Source organism: Barbus barbus (assembly GCF_936440315.1).
Source record: "Barbus barbus genome assembly, chromosome: 28".
Lineage (NCBI taxonomy): Eukaryota > Metazoa > Chordata > Actinopteri > Cypriniformes > Cyprinidae > Barbus > Barbus barbus.
In genome coordinates this window covers 11,749,553-11,769,409 of record NC_136756.1, presented here as the reverse complement: position 1 = coordinate 11,769,409, position 19,857 = coordinate 11,749,553, and the positions used below count along the sequence as shown (strand labels likewise).

General features: G+C 37.4%; 2 protein-coding genes across 6 annotated transcripts; one reads left to right on the top strand and one right to left on the bottom strand.

Moving 5' to 3' along the window:
* Positions 1 to 535: 535 nt before the first annotated feature.
* Positions 536 to 10,815, bottom strand: asphd2 (aspartate beta-hydroxylase domain containing 2). 4 transcript variants are annotated; one of them, XM_079382708.1, is made up of 4 exons: positions 10,541 to 10,815; positions 5,149 to 6,382; positions 4,041 to 4,154; positions 536 to 1,759 (listed from the first exon to the last, which is right to left on the bottom strand). In XM_079382708.1, exons 2-4 carry the CDS (start codon positions 6,041 to 6,043, stop codon positions 1,650 to 1,652), a joined length of 1,119 nt encoding a protein of 372 aa, XP_079238834.1. In that variant the 5' UTR covers positions 6,044 to 6,382; positions 10,541 to 10,815; the 3' UTR covers positions 536 to 1,649. The 4 variants fall into 4 exon arrangements, with proteins under 4 accessions (XP_079238834.1, XP_079238833.1, XP_079238831.1 ...); XM_079382707.1 differs by lacking the exon at positions 10,541 to 10,815 and adding an exon at positions 8,634 to 8,700; XM_079382705.1 differs by lacking the exon at positions 10,541 to 10,815 and adding an exon at positions 8,068 to 8,307.
* On the top strand, positions 10,664 to 19,102 carry ggt5a (gamma-glutamyltransferase 5a). 2 transcript variants are annotated; one of them, XM_079382703.1, is made up of 13 exons: positions 10,811 to 10,890; positions 11,004 to 11,071; positions 12,472 to 12,599; positions 12,693 to 12,788; positions 13,021 to 13,204; positions 13,334 to 13,494; positions 13,574 to 13,720; positions 15,491 to 15,621; positions 15,925 to 16,109; positions 16,275 to 16,366; positions 17,504 to 17,616; positions 17,696 to 17,806; positions 17,897 to 19,102. In XM_079382703.1, exons 3-13 carry the CDS (start codon positions 12,554 to 12,556, stop codon positions 18,041 to 18,043), a joined length of 1,413 nt encoding a protein of 470 aa, XP_079238829.1. In that variant the 5' UTR covers positions 10,811 to 10,890; positions 11,004 to 11,071; positions 12,472 to 12,553; the 3' UTR covers positions 18,044 to 19,102. The 2 variants fall into 2 exon arrangements, with proteins under 2 accessions (XP_079238828.1, XP_079238829.1); XM_079382702.1 differs by having other exon boundaries at positions 10,664 to 11,071.
* Positions 19,103 to 19,857: the final 755 nt, after the last annotated feature.

Here is a 19,857-nt window from a genome sequence, read left to right as displayed (position 1 = left end):
GAAGCAAATTTTGTCGTCTCTTTTTAATGAACACCCACAGGTCATTTGCATTAGTACAAAAGACAATGGCGCATAATGCTATTTTTGAAATTGTTTAAAGCTAGCCCTGCCACAAATTACACAAATCCATATATTAACCCTCATATATTGTGTTCCAGTTATTTTGAACCAGAGACATGATACAACTTCCCACTATTTTTTTTGTACTCGTTTTTTAAGGATTTGTGGCGTGTATAGTCAATGACAAAATGACAGGCCTACAAAAAAAAAATTGCTTGTAAATCTCTCATTATGCTATCACCAGATACTGGATTGAAGTTTTTCAAACTGAGGTGCATAAGTTCAGATCAATGAGGCCTACGATCAATCAGCTCCAAAAATAAATCAAAACCTGTGCTAATTGAAAGAAATAAGTTGACAAAAAAAGTCCAGATTTGCTAATAATAAAGCATAATGAGATGGGCAAGCAAGTTTTAAAAGATCGGTCATATTTGACCAGGAACACCAAATAAGGAAAAGGATTTTCAGCACGACACAAGGGTTAAATTATTTTTTTATTAAATCTACAGAATTACTCATCCATTGCAAAGTGAGTCCATGGCACACAATTTGGAAACATGGAAGTAGGAACGTTGTCATAAAATTGATCTGCAACTCCAAAAGTCTCACAATGATATAAAATGTCACTTCTCACGAAACGGTCTCAAAACTGTCTATCATCGTACAAAAGGAATGTACCAATATCGATGCGACAACCACGAAAGCTCTGCTTACAAGCAGTACGACGAAGCACAATAAGGTAGAACCTAGCACATATTAACAGCCAGAATGTTGTGTTTTCCAAAAACAATAAGTGTCGTGTCCTTCTTTAAGTTTCACAGAGATACAAAGCGATTGATAACGCGTTTCAATTTGATTCGAAAATTCAGGGTAGGAAAGAGTCAAGTGGAAAGCAGGCTGATTTGATGTGCTCGTATTCTTCCCCATCGGAGCGATCTGACCCTGACTTAGGTGTGGCGGCAAAATAACTTGCCACTAGTGCGTTTAATGGAGGTCATTTTACACAACAGCTGGTAGTGCTTCAGTTCACTTCGCATAACATCTCTGCCATATATCCACATTCCTTCATGTTAAATGTCAAATCCCCTGTCATTGCAGCATATGTCATTTTACAACCGTTTAGCTTAGCCTGACCTCAGTAAAAATGTACAGACCAAACAAATGTACTGTGCTTCCTATACAATCCTACCTGTCTGTAGTGACCAGGCTTGGCAAAAAGTGCATTTCCATGTGCGGCTGACTGTTAATGCTTTAGGTGAAATGATACTATGACACTCACTGGGTATAAATGTGACCCTGCAGCTAAATTGTAGGAACAACATGAACGCGAGGGCATCGTCTCAAGTACAGTTCACCAGCAGGTTTTTGCTATGGTTAGATTTGAAGAGTTTTGTAAACACTGATAATGTACAATAGTGACGGTACATTGAAGTCTCTACTGAAGCAGTGGCAATTGGGAAAGTGAGAGTAAAGGTACGTATACTAGAGGAAGAGACTCAAGTTCTCAACACTCGGTCTTTCCCTTTGCACTCATCTCATATTGTTAATACAATGGAAATGGTTGACCCTTTTCTCCTCGCGGCTCTCTTTCAGCGCCCAGGGGTGAAGATGTAGTCCAGTGCCTGTCTCTCGGCTGCAGCCACGTTTGGATGCCACAGGTCCACCATGAATACCACTCTCGGGCCATCTTCTGGAGAACCTGAGCACACAGATATGGAAATCATGATGGAAGTGGTAAATACTAACACTGGGTTCAGTAAGTGTGCGCATGCACAAATTTGTGCGTAAAATCTGCATACAAACATATTCACAAACAATGATTCACCAATAACTTTAGTACAAAAATTTATTTTAAATTCACTGAAATTACAGTTGAACCCACATAAACAAAAAGCAAATACTCCACATGGTTTTATATTCGTATTAAGAATTTGTTTATGCATAGATAATTAATCTTTTGTATATTTCACTATATATTGTTATAGCTCAATCTGAGAGGTTTATCTGTATAACAGCGCAGATATGTGTATGCTACAGCTAGCTAATTAGAGGTTTTTATGAAAAGTGTTCACTCTATTTAAACTGGTTTTGAGGATGGCATACTTGGCATTGCTTGAGGATCTTGCTGCATGTCTCTCAGGCAAGAGCACGTCTTTTGAGAGCATCATATAGTCAAAAAAGACTATAAAGGAAAGCCTGTCTGAAACACCCTTATATCGATATGGTTTGGGTGTTTATGCAAATTTCTCATTTAGTATAATGAATGAATGAATGAGGCATCTATATAGAGCTTTCATTGTGTATTTCTATACACCCAAAGTGCTTTTCAATCATTTAAGGGGATCACTCCTCAACCACCACCAGTGTGCGGCATCCACCTGGATTATGCGACAGCAGCTACTGCACTCACCACACACCAGCTACAGGGGGAGAGGAGAGAGAGTGATAGAGGCAATTCAGTTGATGGGGATTATTAGGAGTCCATGATCGACAAGAGCCAGTGGAGAGAATTTGGCCAGGACACTGGGGTTACACCCTATCTTTACAAGATGTGCCATGGGATTTTTAATGACCACAGAGAGTCAGACCATCGTTTTAACGTTTCATCCAAAAAACGGTGCTTTTTGACCGTATAGTGTCCCTGTCACTATACTGGCGCGTTAGGAGGACCCACGCAGACCTCAAAGTAAGCACTGTGCGATATATATCGAACGCGATTCTCATGCACATCTCGAGAGTAAAGCCGGTTCCGTGATTAGCAGTAAATCTCCATCACCTGCTTTCAGATGGAGCGGCATTTAATACACAGAGCCGTAGATCACTGACAAGCTACGCAGTATCGCCTTCTAATATGAACGCAATATTGTGTAGCTTGTCAGTTCTGTGTATTAAATGCCACTCCATTTGAAAGCAGGCGATGGAGATTTACTGCTAATCACGGACCTGGCTTTACTGACGAGATGTGCATGATCATCACGTTCGATATATCTCACAGCCTTAGTGGATGCTAATATCGTTATATTTATAGTTAACGTTCTTGGTGTTGGCTTAAGAAAAATTCATGTGCATTAGCATGTGTTGTGAGTTAGGCAAAAGTACGAAACAATTCACAAAATTATTATCGAATAATTTTCATTTTCTTGCCCCCTGAAAACTTTTTCAACATGTTGTGAGTGGTTGCCAGGGTGGTGCTATAAAGCTGCTGTTCGGAGTGGTTTATAACAGGGATTGTTTTGGTTTGACTAGTGTAGCGGTTTATGAATGTAAAAATGCATATTATGTAAACACCTCTTAATTACATAGGGGCTTCTTACAACTGATTATTTGTAGACGCATTGGAGCTCCCATTCTTCAGCTTCATTAGTTTACTGTTTGTGTTTAACTGTTCGGTCTAATAATTGAAAGCTATATATTATAGCAAATGCTATAATAGTTTTTCATATACTGTTGGCATTCAGCAAATATGCATTTTAAAGAAGTCTTTGAATATCTAATGAACATTAATGGCAGGAACATTGCAAACTGCATCAGCTGTTAGACCTTCTAGTGTGCATAGCCTGTATAAAAATACAAGTAGTCTGTGCGTAACAGTCCATCTGTGCAAAGTGGATGGAGACAGGTGCGTTTTGTTGTTACCAGACACTCATAAACGAGCAATTATAAATCCTTCATTTCAAACTATGCTTCACACTAGCTGGTTTTTATTTGACAAAATATGTTTCCCAGCGCACACAAATTTAGCAGTTTACAGTTGGTTATAGTGTTTAATTGCTTTTATATTTAAATATTTATATCTTAAATTAAATAGTGTGATATCATATTGGCTTTATATCAACCACACTGCTATTGAAAAAAATATCTTGGGCATCAAAAATCCACTAAATAACTACTGCACATTTAGTTTTTTCCTTAATACTGAATGGACGCCTTATGCACTACAATCTATTATATTTATTCTACACATTATTTATGTTTCTCACCATCATGGAACGCAGTGTGAAGAAAAGAGTCATCGAACAGCAGGCAGCTTCCCTCAGACCAGCATTGCGGCTCTCCACCAACTACCAACTCACAACCAGAGGGCACCTTCAATCCTGCACACACACAGAGAGAAAATGGCTTACACACCTTAAACAGCCACACAGATCGCTATATATATATATATATATATATATATATATATATATATATATATATATATATATATATATATATATATATATATATATATATATATATATATATATATATTGCTGCACTCACATATAATGCTAACATTACCAGTCAGACATTTGTAGCGTTTGACTGAATTTATATTTCTCATGATCTTAAAAACGTTTGAATGCATGTGAACTTCGATACTGTTTAAAAAGCATCCTAGGATGCACCTCATGAAGTTGCTTGAGTGAGATGCGAATTGGAAAAGCTCAAACATAGGATGACAATGATTGATTTAAATACACTACCATTCAAAAATGTGGGTATGAAAAGATTTTTAAAATACAGTAAAAACTGTAATATTGTGAAATATTTTTACACTTTAAAAGGACTGTTTTTTAAATTTATTCCTGTGATGGAAAGCTGTTTATTTTTTTTTAGCAGCCATTACTTCAGTTTTCAGTGTCCTGTGATCCTTCAGAAATTATTCTAATGCTGACTTGCTGCTCAAGAAACATTTCTTATTGTTATGATTGTTGATTATTATGAAAACAATTGTGTGGCTTAATATTTTGGTGGATTTTTTTTTCTCTGATCGATAGATATTTCAAGAACCACATTTGTTTCAAATATAATTTTCTGTAAAAGTATAAATGTCTTTACTGTCATTCCCCCCAAAACATTAATGCATCCTTGCTGAAATTATACATAAATTTTTTCCAACAAAAATTATACCGATCCAAAACTTCTGAACGGTAGCATAATTCCGTATATTTGCATAATTTCCACTCTCCTTTTTCTGATATTTCATAGTTCAGATGACTTTACTTAGATTCTAATATGTGAAAAAAAATTGTTTTAATAAACAAGTAGCTGTGCCCAAACTTTCGACTGGTAGTGTACATATATTTACATCCTTTGACCTCTTACCAAGGTGGCAGCGCAGGCGTACGTTGGTTGGCCCGTAATGCTCAGTGATCGTGGCTCCGGGACTGAGCACCGAGAAGCAGGCGTTTCCAAACATATTATTCGCAATAAAGGTACGGAGCTGTCCAAGCACCCTCCACGCACGTGGACAGCGTCTGGCGTTCAGCACCATCGGAGTACCCTGGTTCACCAGATAGAAGGTCCACCACTGTCCACGAGGTGTGCTGTTGGTCTTCCAGCCCAGTGGAAGCGAAGAGCCGGTCCGACTGGTTGGCAACCGGTACACGCTCTCAAATTCAGCCAGGAGTGCAGGAAAACTTCTCTCCAGGAGCTCCACATCATGCTTCTGCGCCTCCCGTGAGAAGAAAGGAGCAGAGGGAAGGTCCGGCAGGAAGAAGACCTCAGGTTTCTGGATGGATGGGCGGTTGCAGAGCAGATATCGGCCTTGCTCACGTACGCCCTTGTGTACACGGCCCATGCCGGTCCAGGTGTAGCGCTTGGCATACTCCTGCAGGCTATGGTAGAGCCGCTGGTTCAGGCCCTCGCCGGGTTTGGCGCAGCGGAAGCACTCGGGCGACTGGCAGTAGGCGAAGCCGTTGAGTTCTTCCTCACCGACTCCACTTCCTCCAACCCCGCCGACCTGACGGAGTTTTGACGAGCCTCTGCGGGCCGAAAGGTCTGAGGCGAGAACTCCACCAGGAACCGCCCCGACACGCGGCTCGGGGCTAAAACCACCACGGAGCGAAGGTGCGGAGTGTTCGCATCCAACACGGTAGCAGTACCAAATAAAAAGAAGGCCGAGACAAAGAGCAGTGCCTAGAGCACTGGACTCACACTCTCGCACCGACTGCATGCCACCTGCCACCCATTCCCTCATCCGCTCTAAAGACCACTCCATCCCTGCATACGAACATACATACACACTCTATCTCAAATGCACACACTCAAACGTACATGTAGATATATGATTTAGAGATTCTTATTTGTTGGCTTGTGCATTGGAAGGCTTGATTTGGTGAGCTTGATTAACTGAAGTGACACAGCCTTTGCCCGTCATCAAGGAGCTTTTTGTGCAGTCTAATTTGATCACGTGCCGATCGCTTTGGTTAATGCAAGCGTGCTTTTCATTTCCGTTTCAATGCATTTGGAAATGTTGACAGTGTGCCACTGTGAGATAATTCAGCTGCTTCTTGCCTCCTGATCCAGACCAACAAGGACACAGTGCACCTGAGGGCACCTGGGAGAGAGAGAGAGAGAGAGAGAGAGAGAAAAAACGGATATAAAGACATTTTGTGATAAAGTGCAGCAGAATAACACTACGCCAACATTGCCGTCGAGGCAAACTGCATCACACCTGCCTTGATGGCCCGGTTTGACCACATGATCATTTCTATATCCCACCCACACACATTTGGCTTCTTCTCCCCTTCCCCACACTCAGGCACAGACCGACGAGCAGCTTGATAGGGACCGCAGCACACACGGGTATGGCATTTGAAATTCAGTCTTTGCAACACCTCCGCACTGCACTTTTTAAAATCATGAGTCATGAGAGAATTCTAAGCATACTGCAATAAAATAATGCAGACAGTCGACACAGACCTGCAGCAGGGACAAATTTGCCCGTAGAGCCTAATTGCCTGACATAAAGACAACAGGGAATTGTTGCATTACTGTTGCATTAGAATCCCTCAGATGGAATGCAACCTGACAGGCTAGTAGAGATGAAAGACAAAAACAAACCTAAGGTTTAATGCAACATCTCACGGCGGCTGTCAACACAGACAGAATGAGAGTAGCCTAACAGCAGGGGAATGCGTACAATAATACAGCACAAAGAAAAACAAACCCCAGCCACCTAATGCAACATTTAAATTATTACATTAAGCATGCAAAGACTGTAACGAGTCAATGCGCGAATTGACGCCCATTCCACTGCATATTTACCGAGAGCTTCGCGGCACTTCTTGTCTGTCAGATTCGCAGCGACTGTTGTTCCGCCCGGCGCTGCCAGTTATCCAGCCTCTACACTTCCCTCTCAGACACCTCCCTGTCGCTGTGTCTCAATGCAGTTTCTAGTCCTGCCCTTATGTCCGTAAAGCGCTGTCAGGCGACGTCCATAACGCCGAAGCCAACCGGGCAGAAAACATGACAGACGTCCTACGTCTCATCATTGAAATATGGGCGTTTATATAACGAAGACGCATAACTGATTGATTGACTGAAACCATAATGATTCATTATAATATTAACATCAATATTGCTCCTAGTTACAACATTAACACGAATAATAACAATGGTAATGGCAATAATAAGTAATATTGTTATTAATTGTATATTGCAAAGCGTGCAGGTTGTAAGGAGGGTGTCTCGGGCAGTAAGTGACGGGGATTTCGAATCATCCAGTGAATCGAATCTTTATCCGTTCACCAAAAAGATTCACTTAATGACAAATTCAGTGAGCCTTTCTGCATGTTATCGTTAACCCGTTGAAGAAAAGTTTTGTGCTATGAGCGAGTCATCGAATCTTACCCGCAGCGATTCCTTAGATACCGAGTCGTTCATTACCAAAACAATTCTTTCTTTCATCTTAACTTGCGTATCTACAAATCTAAGCGACTTTAGAAAGGGTTTAAGCATTCGAAAACGCAATTAATGATTTATCATTCATTTTAACGTCATTAAATATCCTGCAATTGTGAATTAACGATGTCATCAGTCATTTTGACATGTTCAGTAGGCGATTCTTTAGTCTCCCTCAAAACATGATCAGCAGAAATTTGCACAAACTAAAGTCAATTAAATGCCTCAGGAGGAAAGAAAGCAGTCGTGTGCTTCAAATGGTCGATTAAAGCCGAAAAGTTCAGCGATTTGTTAATTTCAGAAGATTAATTTAAAACACCGATTCGTTTAAGAACCCACCTGTTCAGCAGCTCACGAAGCCATTCTCAGTCAAAAGATATGAAAAAAACATAAGAACTAATCACGGAAAATATGACAAAGTAAATCCCACTTCTGCCACGTGGTTAAGATATGTGACAGCTTTACTCTAAGAGTGCATGTTATTTTATGATAAAAGAATTAGTAGTTGTTTACAAGTGACAACCCCCAACGGCCTACAATTCCCATGATGCATTGTACGCCAAACAGACAACTTCCTCTGACGTCACACTAGCAAGCGTTTAGCCCTAGAATCGCTACAATGTAACACTTTGTGGTTTGTTTAGAAATTGCGACTTTGCGTCGTTACTGTATTTCCAGTGGTCTTCATCGATTAGTTTTTTATTTTATTTTTATTTATTTATTTTTAATTCAGCTCAGTAGACTACAGGTACGCGGACATCTGCTCTGTTTGAGCCTGAAGCCCTGAAAGCTAGGAAACTGTTCGAAATGCAGTTGCGGGTGTATTGTTTAAACCTGTCACTTTTCCAGAGAACTACAGTGACGGTACAAAATAAATGACTGACAGTGTCAAATTTGAAACTTGCCTTCAGGTGACACGCGAGATGAACAGCTTCCTGGTGTGCTGTGGGTTTGTGTTCGTGGGCGATCTTCAAAGATAATCTAGATTTTATGAAGGACCTCCCCCTTTTCCCAGCACTCATATGAGAAGTTTACCAACAAAACCAACTTGAAAATCAGATAATGTTTCTTAAAAAAAAAAAAAATTTACACGTATCTATTTTTTAGTTTTGCTTTCTAATAGTTTAGAGGTTATAAGTAACATAATTTAGCCTCTTGTTGGAAGACCAGACATTCTGAGACCTGAAATGAAATTAATTGAAATATATAGAACTTTTATAAGTATTTTTTTCTAATGCATGCATTCCTAATTATATTTAGGCTTTATCTAATATAGATTCAATTTAACAACATGTGCACATAAATACAGCTATGTAATGAGTCCATATATTTTCAAATATGTCCTGCTATGACATGAAACACCTGTTCACCATGCACTGTCCAGCACCAATTGTGGGTTGTTATTTTGGATCTTAGCAGCGTTGTAATGTCAGGGACTATCCTCAAATCTGAATAGCCTATGCCTACATCTAAAATTCTGTATAGTATTCCAAAACTGTCTGCAGTATGCACATAGTGGCCACATAAGCTGAAAGTATACTCCAGCTTTGATGCAGACTCTTACTTAGTGTAGCCTTTCAAAATATAATCCATTTGATAGTGTGTTCTTGACACATGCGCATTTGAGAGTTTCATCCTTATCCAGTTTCTGGGGTATTACAGAAGTTATGACTAATAGATGTCTGTAAACTCATTAAACTAGAGTTACGGGTTTCTTGTCTGCGAGGGAGTCTGTTGTTTTTGCGGTCTCCAGTAGTTTGTTGCTGAAATTTGCATACAGTAGTACATGCAGTTAGAAAATATGGCTGCATCCGTACTATTCCGACGATGAAATTTATGTCACATGCACTGTGTGCATACCTAAAACTGATGTATAATCGGTGGTTTGGAGATACAAGTTGCACACGTACAATACAATGCTGGAGACAATATTAATTTCTCGTACACTGTATGCATACTAAACAATAATATTTTGGGCTTTACTGTCCCATGAGGCCAAGGGAGAGTCATATTTGTAAATGGTAGGGAACATGACATTCTAAACATGGAGAATGCTTTATGTTTGGATTGTACTACATACTGTATGCTACTTTTTCCCCCAAACCAGTTCCGAACAAATGCATACTTTTTAAAAGTCGAAATGTTTTTCTTTATTTTGCACGCAAAAACTGAAGTATATTTATAAAAATCAGGGCTACACACATATAGTACGCGTGTATTTTGCTGATGACAATATTTACATCATGTGCACTATACGCTTACAGCAGCATAAACATAAACACCGGAGTATACATTGGGTTTTACTGTCTCATGTAATGTTTAATATACTTCAATAACAATGAATAATAATACATTTTCTTTTATAAATCACCTTTAAAAGCAGCTTCTCAAAGCGCTGAACACAATGTAATCAAATACAACAAAAAGCTAAACAAAATCAATAAGAAAATGCAAGTTTAAAAAAAAATGTCTTAAGTCGAACTTTAAAACATCATAATTCTGAACTTTAGCTAACACATGAAAACTCTTAATACAAGTTTGGCTTTTGAATTATATGCATAAATACTATTTTTGAATGTAGACAGTTAATTTAGATGTTACCAGATGGTGCACACTTTTGTAGCTTAACTGACAACATATTTTCCCCTATCAAACTGTATGTCAACAAACTAAGTTTTCACACTTCACCAACAGAGTTGCCAGCCAACATCTAAATTAACTGGCTACATTCAAAAATATTATTTATGCATATAATTCAAAAGCCAACATTTTATTAAGAGTCATTAAGATTGAAATAGCTTAAGTTACTTACTTTTGGTGTGGCAGAAATATGACCCCATCCATCTGAGTCAAAACATATGGTGGTAAAAAAAAAAAAAAGGGGGGGGGTGGGGTTGTGTAAATTCAAAGTTCGGGTGGTCCAGCAGTCCACCCCACAGCTGCAGGGGGAATGTTTCTGTAGATAGTGAAGTTTGCCTAATACCGTTGGAGGGTGCGAAAACACCTCTTACAAAAACACTTCACATAATCCAATTTAGACTCGACCTGTACACCTTGACAATGCGCTTAATTAGGCGGTGACAGTGTGAAAGGGGAGGGCTAATATCGCACTTCTACTGTAGCCTACTCTAGAAGATCAACGATAAAGCAAAGCCGCAACAGGTCGGGAAACAATGGCCAGGCGAAAAGATAAAGTTTGCTTGTGCATAAGTATTCCGATTGTATGTATTATTATTTTAATTATTATTATTTGCGCGACTCACTTTAACGAGCAGTGTACTGACGGACTTTACAAAAACGCAGCAGTGGCAGCGGACTCGGAAACCTGCTCGAAGATCGGGCGGTGAGTGATATGTAGTACATTATGTAGCCTATGCAGTGCACTGTGAATTAGTTTACATTCAGAAATAGCGTGCTTACGGATGATTAGGTGAAATATTTTAGTAAACACTTTCAAATCTAGCATCCAAACTTTACATTTAAACATGCATATTAATGTGGAAGATCACGTTTTCCTGGAAAATGACAACTAGGTTGTCGTAATCCCTGGGGCAGGTAAATTTGAGAATACGAGTGGCTGCTGAGGTGAAACGTCCGGTTAAATGTACATAGAAAGTTTAAAGTGAATTAGATGAAGTATCTTCACAGCCTACTAAATTAATCCTCTTGACATCAGTCTGGCTTCCTCTCAATAGAGGAGTCTTGGACAACAGCTAATGATTTAGACCTATATTTTTAAGTAACGTTATACGATTACTTTTACACTATTTCATATTTGTACATATTTGACTATAAAGAAAAGCCAACTGCTTTTGTAGAAGTAAACGACAAAATAGCCTATGTTTTGAGGGGTGAAGTGGGTTTATACATTTAGATATCGGTCTTTGAAAGGTTTTGTCAGAAAGTAGGCTAATCATGATAGACTGTTTAAATATCAGATCATTCGTAAACATAAACGTATTGGTTATGCCAGCCTCCGGCAGAAGCTTCTGACGGGTCTTAAAGGGTGTTTGATACCTGACCTCCTGCATTAGCTAATTTTCCAAATCATTTCCTCATCTTTTTTTTTTTTTTTTTTTGTTGTTGTTGTGTACTACGGAAGCGTATGGCATTCACTTGAGGAAAAAAAATGTACTCTGTTTTTCTGAATTAACGAGTTAATTATCTCAGAATTACGAGATAATTTTTAATGAAAAAAAAGTTTTTGCTCTGTTTTTCTGAATTAATGACTTAATTATCTCGTAATTCTGAGATAATTAACTCGTTAATTCAGAAAAACAGAGCAAAAACTTTTTTTCATGAAAAATTATCTCGTAATTCTGAGATAATTAACTCGTTAATTCATTTATTTAACTCGTTAAATAAAACAGAGTAGATTTTTTTTACACTAGACCATTTACCAGTTTTGTCAAATTGTGTGTGTGTGTGTTCACTCAGTCGATGCACTGCAGGTAGAGATCGTGAACATTTCAATTCTGCTGGTCTTCAGTAGTAATTAACTCCCACGTTCTTTGGACATTTTTCAATATAACAGTACAAGTACTGTATAAGTATAATATAAGTACAAAATGCTATCATTTTGCCACCTTTTTGGAAACCACATATTTTCTATGTACATGATAGCTAAAGCTGCCTTTAAATTTTAAGAAGGGGGCCCTTCCCAGGGGGGATCATTGTATTTGGATGCCCTTGACTTGAAAACTCCTGCCATAGCTCAATTCTGTCCATTCCCCCTCCTCTTAGAGATATACTCCAGTTGGGTGGCTCAGCGGTAGATGGCGCCATTGCTACTTTACTCTGCACGTCAATCATAAATCCTCAGAGCATGGGCATCGGTGGAGGATCTATATTCACAATACGGGAACAAAGTGGTGAAGATTATCCTGCCTTTACTACCTCAAATAAATCATTATTTAGTTTTATAATGCATATTATTAATGTTCATCCACATCTCTGTTATCTAGGCAGAGTGAGGGTAATCAATGCCAGAGAGACTGTTCCAAAAGCTTTTAAAGCTGACCTTCTTGCCATGTGTCCAACCACAATACAGCCAATGGAAGGTGAGAGTGAACAGTGGATGAAGTTTTTATTTTAAATACTTTAATACTGTAAATATGTATATTTAAATATGTGCAGGGCCCCATGTCAAAAGAAGTAACCCACTATTCCTTAAATACAGACCTTGTTTTGCATTATATAGGAAGTTGCCTTCTTATTTATCATAACTACACACACTCAGTGTACTGAGCACTTTAAGCACACATGATAGCAATAGCTTCGCTCTCTCTATAGGTGCTCACTGGATCGGTGTACCAGGTGATATCCGTGGCTATGAGCGAGCTCATAAACTGTATGGACGTTTACCTTGGGCCAGTTTATTTGAGCCCACTATCAAGATGGCTAGAGAGGGCATCCCTGTACCCTATGTGCTCTCTCGATTTTTGCCACTTCTGGCGAAGCCAGAATCACCATTACGGTAATACCTGTACTCACATTCTGATGAATACGGCCTTATAATGTTCCCTTTAACAGAGCTTTTTAAAAATGAATTCTGTCACATTCCACTAAGAGTGAAAACATTCATCTGAATGTGTTTCTTTTATAGACTGTTATTCCAGAACGAACAAGGTGAGCTATTGAAAGAAGGGGACATAGTGCGATTTGAAAAACTAGCGGATACACTTGAGATCATCGCAGAACAAGGAGCAGATGCTTTATATGTTGGAGACATTGCCAAAGACCTTGTCAGTGATATACAAAGCGCAGGTAATTCAGAATGCCACTTTCTACAATTGTGATTTCCATAAATATACATGAATCACAGTTTATTTGCTGTGTATTTCAGGCGGAACAATTTCTCTGGAGGACTTGAGGTCATTCAGGGCATCTGAATTAGGTGCCTGGGAAGTGGCTCTAGGAGAGTATGAAATGCACTTTCCTGCACCGCCAGCAGGAGGAGCTACACTTAGCTTCATACTCAATACTATGTTAGGTGGGAAAACTAATTAACCCGTTTATCCTTTATTTGTGGAACTTGCTGAGGCAAGCATCACCATCGCTATTTGTTACTAGTGAATAACTAAGTTTAATGTCAAAACACATAGCATTAAACTTTGGTGCAGACCTTTTCGCTTGTGCTATGGGCATTAGTGACCCAGCTATTTCCGTTCAAAAATGTAAAATAAAAAATTGGCAGGATTTTTTTAATTCTCACCAAGGCTGCATTTACAGTTTTTCTCAATTGCTTTGGCACATTTTTTCGAAACAGTCTTAACAATCTTTAAAGTGCAATTGTCAAAACTGTTTGCTGAAACATCAGAATCCTATTGCATGTCTGCAAAAGGTAGTAACTCACCTTAAACATTTAATTCATGTTTCAAAACCTAGTTGTTGTGCCAGTGACTTGGCCAATGCTACCAAAACAAAAAGTGTTTTTGTCATTGTGTGAGCCACACTGGTCAAAATGTTCAGATGTATTTTTACCATGGAAATATTTGTTATATGCAAATTTCATTTCTTTTTGTGTTATATGCAAATTTAATTTTGCTATATGCAATTTTATATGCACAACTATTACCTGTGTATACATATTTCAACAGTAGGTGTATATGTATTGGGTAAAGTCAACACTGTAGTACACAAGAAGGAAATAAGGAAACATTTTTGTTTAGTCTGTACATTTAATATTTTTATTTCACCATTGCTTACTCATTTTTACACTCTTTTGTCTTCCCCTTACACCAGCACCACCACATATTCTTGAATGTTCACAGTTTATACGTAACACAAATGTTCTGTACAAATATAAATATATTTATACAGCACTGCTGCAGCTGCTGCTGTTTAAGGTTGTGACGTTCATCCAGAAAACGGTAGTGACTGTGCTGGGCAAACTATATATACTTCCAAACTTGATTGATTGGCAAGATTGGGATCCCATTTCTTTACAATGTCAAGTAGGGTTGCAAAGTGGCAGAAATTTTCCAGTGAATTTTTGGAAACTTTCCAAAAGCTTCTGAAAATGTACACATTTTTTTTTTTTTTCAAAAGTGTACAAAAATGTATGAAATTTTTCTAAAATTCTGGAAACTTTCAGGAACTTTACAGGAATTGTTCCACCCTTTTGCAACCCTAATGGCAAACCACTTGCCAACTTAGCAGACATTACAACCATTCCATGTCTGATTTTTATGGAATTTACACACTTGTCTGATAGATTTTTATAATTGAACAGATCATGTTGCATGTGATGGTTCACACGATGAAAGAACATTCAGAAGTTGTGAAGAGTTGCTTAAATCAATAAGAAATTCAAATCTAATGCGAACAAGAAACTATTTGTTCAGAAATCTGAACTTATTGTTTTGAGAGAAACACAAACAAACTCTCATTTAAGAACTGAGCCACAGCGATTGAGAAAAACTGTATTAATAAAATAAAAATACAGTAGAAACAGTAATATTGTGAAATTTATTTTATTTTTTAGGTTTTTTTTTTTTACTTGAATGTATTTCAAAAAGAAATTTATTCCAGTAACGCAAAGCTGAATTTTCATTTTCATAAATTTCGCCTTTTACTTCAGTCTTCAGTGTCACACGATCCTTCAGAAAACATTCTAATATTCTGATTTGCTGCTCAAGAAATATTGCATATTATTATCACTGGTTAATATTATTTATTTATTCACACGTTCACAAATGTCAAACCTTTTTTTATTATTATTTCTAATCTGTTACACTGATTATTTATCTGTTTTCCTCAGGTTTTAACCTAAATCCTGAATCTCTAGAGGGAGACGAGAAGGTCTTAACATTTCAGCGTTACATAGAAACCTGTAAATTCGCCAACGGTCTTAAGAAGTTCATAAAAGATCCCAAATTTGCCTCTCAGACGGTAGGCTTTGTGGAGGAAATTGTTCAATTTACATTTTTAACATCTCTGTAAGTGTTAAAGGCATGATACCATTGGTCAGGCTGTATTTTAGTATCTCAACAGAAACATTACAGGCATTACACTCTCTGGAGGCACTAGTGTAATCTACTATAATGACTTAAGTGCTGTGTTCTGGGTGATCATTACTGCAGGCAGTAGAGTACAGCACAGCAACACTGCCATTATTGCTGGCATCCCACTGGTTGGGACACATAAAGTCATGCATTAGTTCATCATCCTCAACGTTCTGTGTGGCTTGAATAGGAGGCAGTTGAGATCATTCAGAAGCATTTTGCGGATAAAGTGAGAGCAAAAATCAGCCCTGACCGCACTTATGATGCCAGCTACTACAACGTCACTCCATACCTGGACTCTCATGGCACCACTCATGTGTCCGTCCTCGCTGAGGATGGTATGGCGGTATCTGTGACCAGCACCATCAACCACATGTATGTGCCCTCAAATCACATTCACTCCGTTTATATGAGCGCTGGAACACTGTCAGATAATATTGTGCATTATACTATTACTTTATTAAAGAATGCAATGCTATGCAGGAATGAAATTGTGCCTTTGAAAGTGTCGAAACTGACTGTTTCTTTCTCTCTTCTCAGATTTGGATCCAGAATTTTCTCCCCCAAAACAGGCATCCTCCTCAACAATGAACTTGCAGACTTCTGTGGAAAAACAGACCAGATTCATGCTGGTCAGTAAAAAAATCACAAATTGATCATTAACACATACAGCTACCAAAATTAAAAGAATATTTCTGTCTTCTCTCTTACACTCTCTTGAAATACTAATATACTGAAAATGGTGTAGGATTTTAACTTAGAAATTGCACAGATTATTATAAAGAAACTGCAAGTAACAAATTAAATCAAATGTGACATTTTAAATTAGAAAAAAATGAAATAATTTACTTGTAAAGTTCACTTTAATTACAACGGAAAATTGTTTTTTTAACAGTGTAATTGAATAACGGTGAAATGTCATCTTTAGCAAATCTCATATTGATTTATTTTAGTTTTTTATTTTTATTTATTTGAAGCAAAACAGTGCAGAATTTTGGTATTTATCAGAATTTGTATTGTTTATTTGGTATTTTGGTATTTATCGCTTATCAGACATAATATAAACATAATTATCAATTTATCTGTATCAGCTAGAATTTTAATATCAATACATTCATTATTTAAAAAACATATAGCCACAGATCTAAATCTAAATATGTTCTTCTTGTGGTAAGTTCTAAACATATTGGTTTATTCAAAATGCTATTACGGTAAACTAATACAAAAAAAAATAACAAATTACCAGTAGTGTATGTAGTGTAAACTTTGACCAGTAGTGTATTCCACATTTTTATTTCTAAAACTTAGTTATTAAGAAAATATGGCTACTGTTTTGTGAGTTTGTTACTTTCAGGTGAAATGTCTTTCTATCATAGTTATATATCGGCGTTTTTGTTGTTGTTGATGAAGGGTGAACCAAAAGACATGTACCCTTGTTTCAACTACAACAGATGTTTTACACAAACTCATTCGTTGAAAATGATTTTCATTATTGTTTATGTCAGCATGTTATTTAATCAGACTAAATCAAACTGACAAACTATAGGTTACAAAAACACAAGTCATTTTTATGGGTTAGATCAAATAGAAATACCTCAAAAATTGATGTTTTATACAGTTTTACATGATAAATACATTATTATATAGCTCTTGTAAATGCTGCTCGATGTACAGAACACAAAATATTCCTTAGAATAAGAATAGTGGGATAGAACATTTTGACACTTTGTGAATCTATAAGTATCTGTTCTGTGTGTATCTGTGTGAAGGTGAGCAGCCGCCTTCCTCCATGTCTCCAGCGATCCTTTACTCCCCATCTCAGAAGCACATTGTGGTCATAGGAGCCTCAGGTGGCAGTATGATCACCACCGGAGTGGCTCTGGTGAGTCTAAACTGCACGTTAACAAAGTTAACACGCTGTGATACAGTAATCCAGCTCTAACCGAAACCCTTCTGGCTAGACTCTCATGAACTTCCTGTGGTTCGGCAAGACTCTGCAAGATTCCATCAATGCCCCTGTAGTGTTTGTGGACTCCAAAAACGTCCTCAACTTTGAGCCCTTGTTTGACAAGGTAAGTAGATAAAAATGTTTCCAAGTGGTCAATTGTTTGTAAAGGATCAGGTGAAATTTTCAAACCACTTTCATCTCTTTTCTTCCTCAGATCGTTCTGGAGTCACTTAACAAGATTGGGCACAAAGTCAAAGTCCCACAGATGTTTTATAATGTGGTAAATGCAGTGTCGAAGAAAAACAACTGCATAGAGGCCATATCTGACTCACGGAAACATGGAAAAGCTGCAGGGTATTGACCTGGAGTGCAGCTGGAGACTGTGCGTCTGTGCCGTGTTTGGATAAAGTAAACCGGCAAATAATAGCAAACACCATCAATATGTGAAGTTGTGATGCTTTACTGTGAAAAACACAAAAAATATATATTTTTTCATTTTGCTGTGAATGTTTGTTGTAAATACATATGTTAATGTTTATATACACAGTATATGTGAATGTTGTTTTATGATAGTTTGCAACACTGCTTTAGGCACATGTTTAAAAAACACTTTGTAAGCTACCCAACTTGCTTGTTTAATGTGAGTTGATTTGTGCACATAACTGTCAAAGATGGCACGTATACAATATATTTCAAAGGTTTGGGGTCTGCAAGATTTATTTTTATTTTTTAATTAATACTTTTATTCAGCAATGATGATCAAAAGACATTTCCAATGTTACAAAAAAATATTTTAAATAAAGGCTGTTCTTTCGAACTTTATATTATTTAAAGAATCCTGATAAACGTATCGTGCTTTCCACAAAAAAATCAATAATAAATGAAAAAACTAAATAAATTAAGCAGCACTGTTTTCAACATAATAATGAATGTTCCTTGAGCAGAAAACAAAAATGATTTCTGAAGGATCATGTGACACTGAAGACTGGAATAATGATGCTGAAAATTCAGCTTTAACATTAAAGAAATAAATTACATTTTAAAATAATAAACAGTTATTTAAAATTGTAATAATATTTTACAATCTTACAGTATTTAGATCAAATAAATGCATCTTTTATGAGCATAAAAGACTTCTTTAAAAAAGAAATCTCACCCCAAACTTTTGAGCGGTATACTATTTATTTTTTTCAAGTTTTTTTGACACTCGTAACATTTTGTGAAGTTGTTATCGTCAGATCCAATGTCTTTCTTTCATAGTTATATACTGATATTATTCTTTTCTTATAAAAGTTAAACCTCAGCACATGAAACAATGTTTTACATAAACTCATATGTAGAATTTTTTTCTAATTTTAAAATACTTTAAATGCAAAATACAAATTCAAAATAAAGTGTACAGTAAGTAAATACTACTACAAAAAATCAGTTGTGTATAGTATTAATCTAATATTAGCTGAAATATATTTGGAAGGCCAAATTGCCCGACAGACACACACCCAGGGGCAATGAGTGCAATATAACATCTTTATGATTATTTTTACTTGGCATCAGTCATTGCTTGGGGGAAGAAAAACGTCACCTGAATTAGTTTTAAATTAGACTGTGTCAAAACATTTTTAATGGGTAAACAGCACCATACAGGCTCTAAAAAAAGTGTTACAATTGCATTATTGATTGTATGGATTGCCTGTCACAGGTTCTTTGCATCTCTCAATAGTTCTGAAGCGTGCAGATGGATGGTCAAAGGAAATGTGTAGCTCAGCTGCTCACCAATGATGCCTCCACAGCATTTCTTTATAATTAACGTCCAAAGCCCTGAAAATTGGATGCGTCTGACTCACAGTGAGATCTCATCAGAGGCTATGAACAATGTGAGTGATTGCATTAGCTTTGGCATCATGAGCGGAAAGATAAACAGAGCATTATGAGCTCTAGCTATTCAGGAGCACAAGAATAAACGTTGTCGTGTAATCGCTTGGCATAAGCAGTTAGCAGAACTTGAGTGCCAGTCAGCAAAGCCTTAGAGTCCTCCGTCTGTGCGAGTCTAAAGCCCAGTCATTTCCATTTGAAGTCCACAGGGGAGCTTTAGTCCTGATTCTGCCTGCTGGTACCCAAATCTTTCTCACTCTCATTCCTTTATGCTTTCCATCCTGGAGCTGAGAGCATATGGAA

Coding starts and splice junctions, on each gene's coding strand:
- asphd2 (XM_079382708.1), bottom strand. CDS start 6,043: ATGGAGTGGTCTTTAGAGCGGATGAGGGAATGGGTGGCAGGTGGCATG. Junction 4,155..5,148: donor ACGCCTGCGCTGCCACCTTG/GTAAGAGGTCAA, acceptor GTGTGTGTGCAG/GATTGAAGGTGCCCTCTGGT. Junction 1,760..4,040: donor TCACACTGCGTTCCATGATG/GTGAGAAACATA, acceptor CTGTGTGCTCAG/GTTCTCCAGAAGATGGCCCG.
- ggt5a (XM_079382702.1), top strand. CDS start 10,902: ATGGCCAGGCGAAAAGATAAAGTTTGCTTGTGCATAAGTATTCCGATT. Junction 11,072..12,471: donor ACCTGCTCGAAGATCGGGCG/GTGAGTGATATG, acceptor CCCTCCTCTTAG/AGATATACTCCAGTTGGGTG. Junction 12,600..12,692: donor CACAATACGGGAACAAAGTG/GTGAAGATTATC, acceptor TCTGTTATCTAG/GCAGAGTGAGGGTAATCAAT.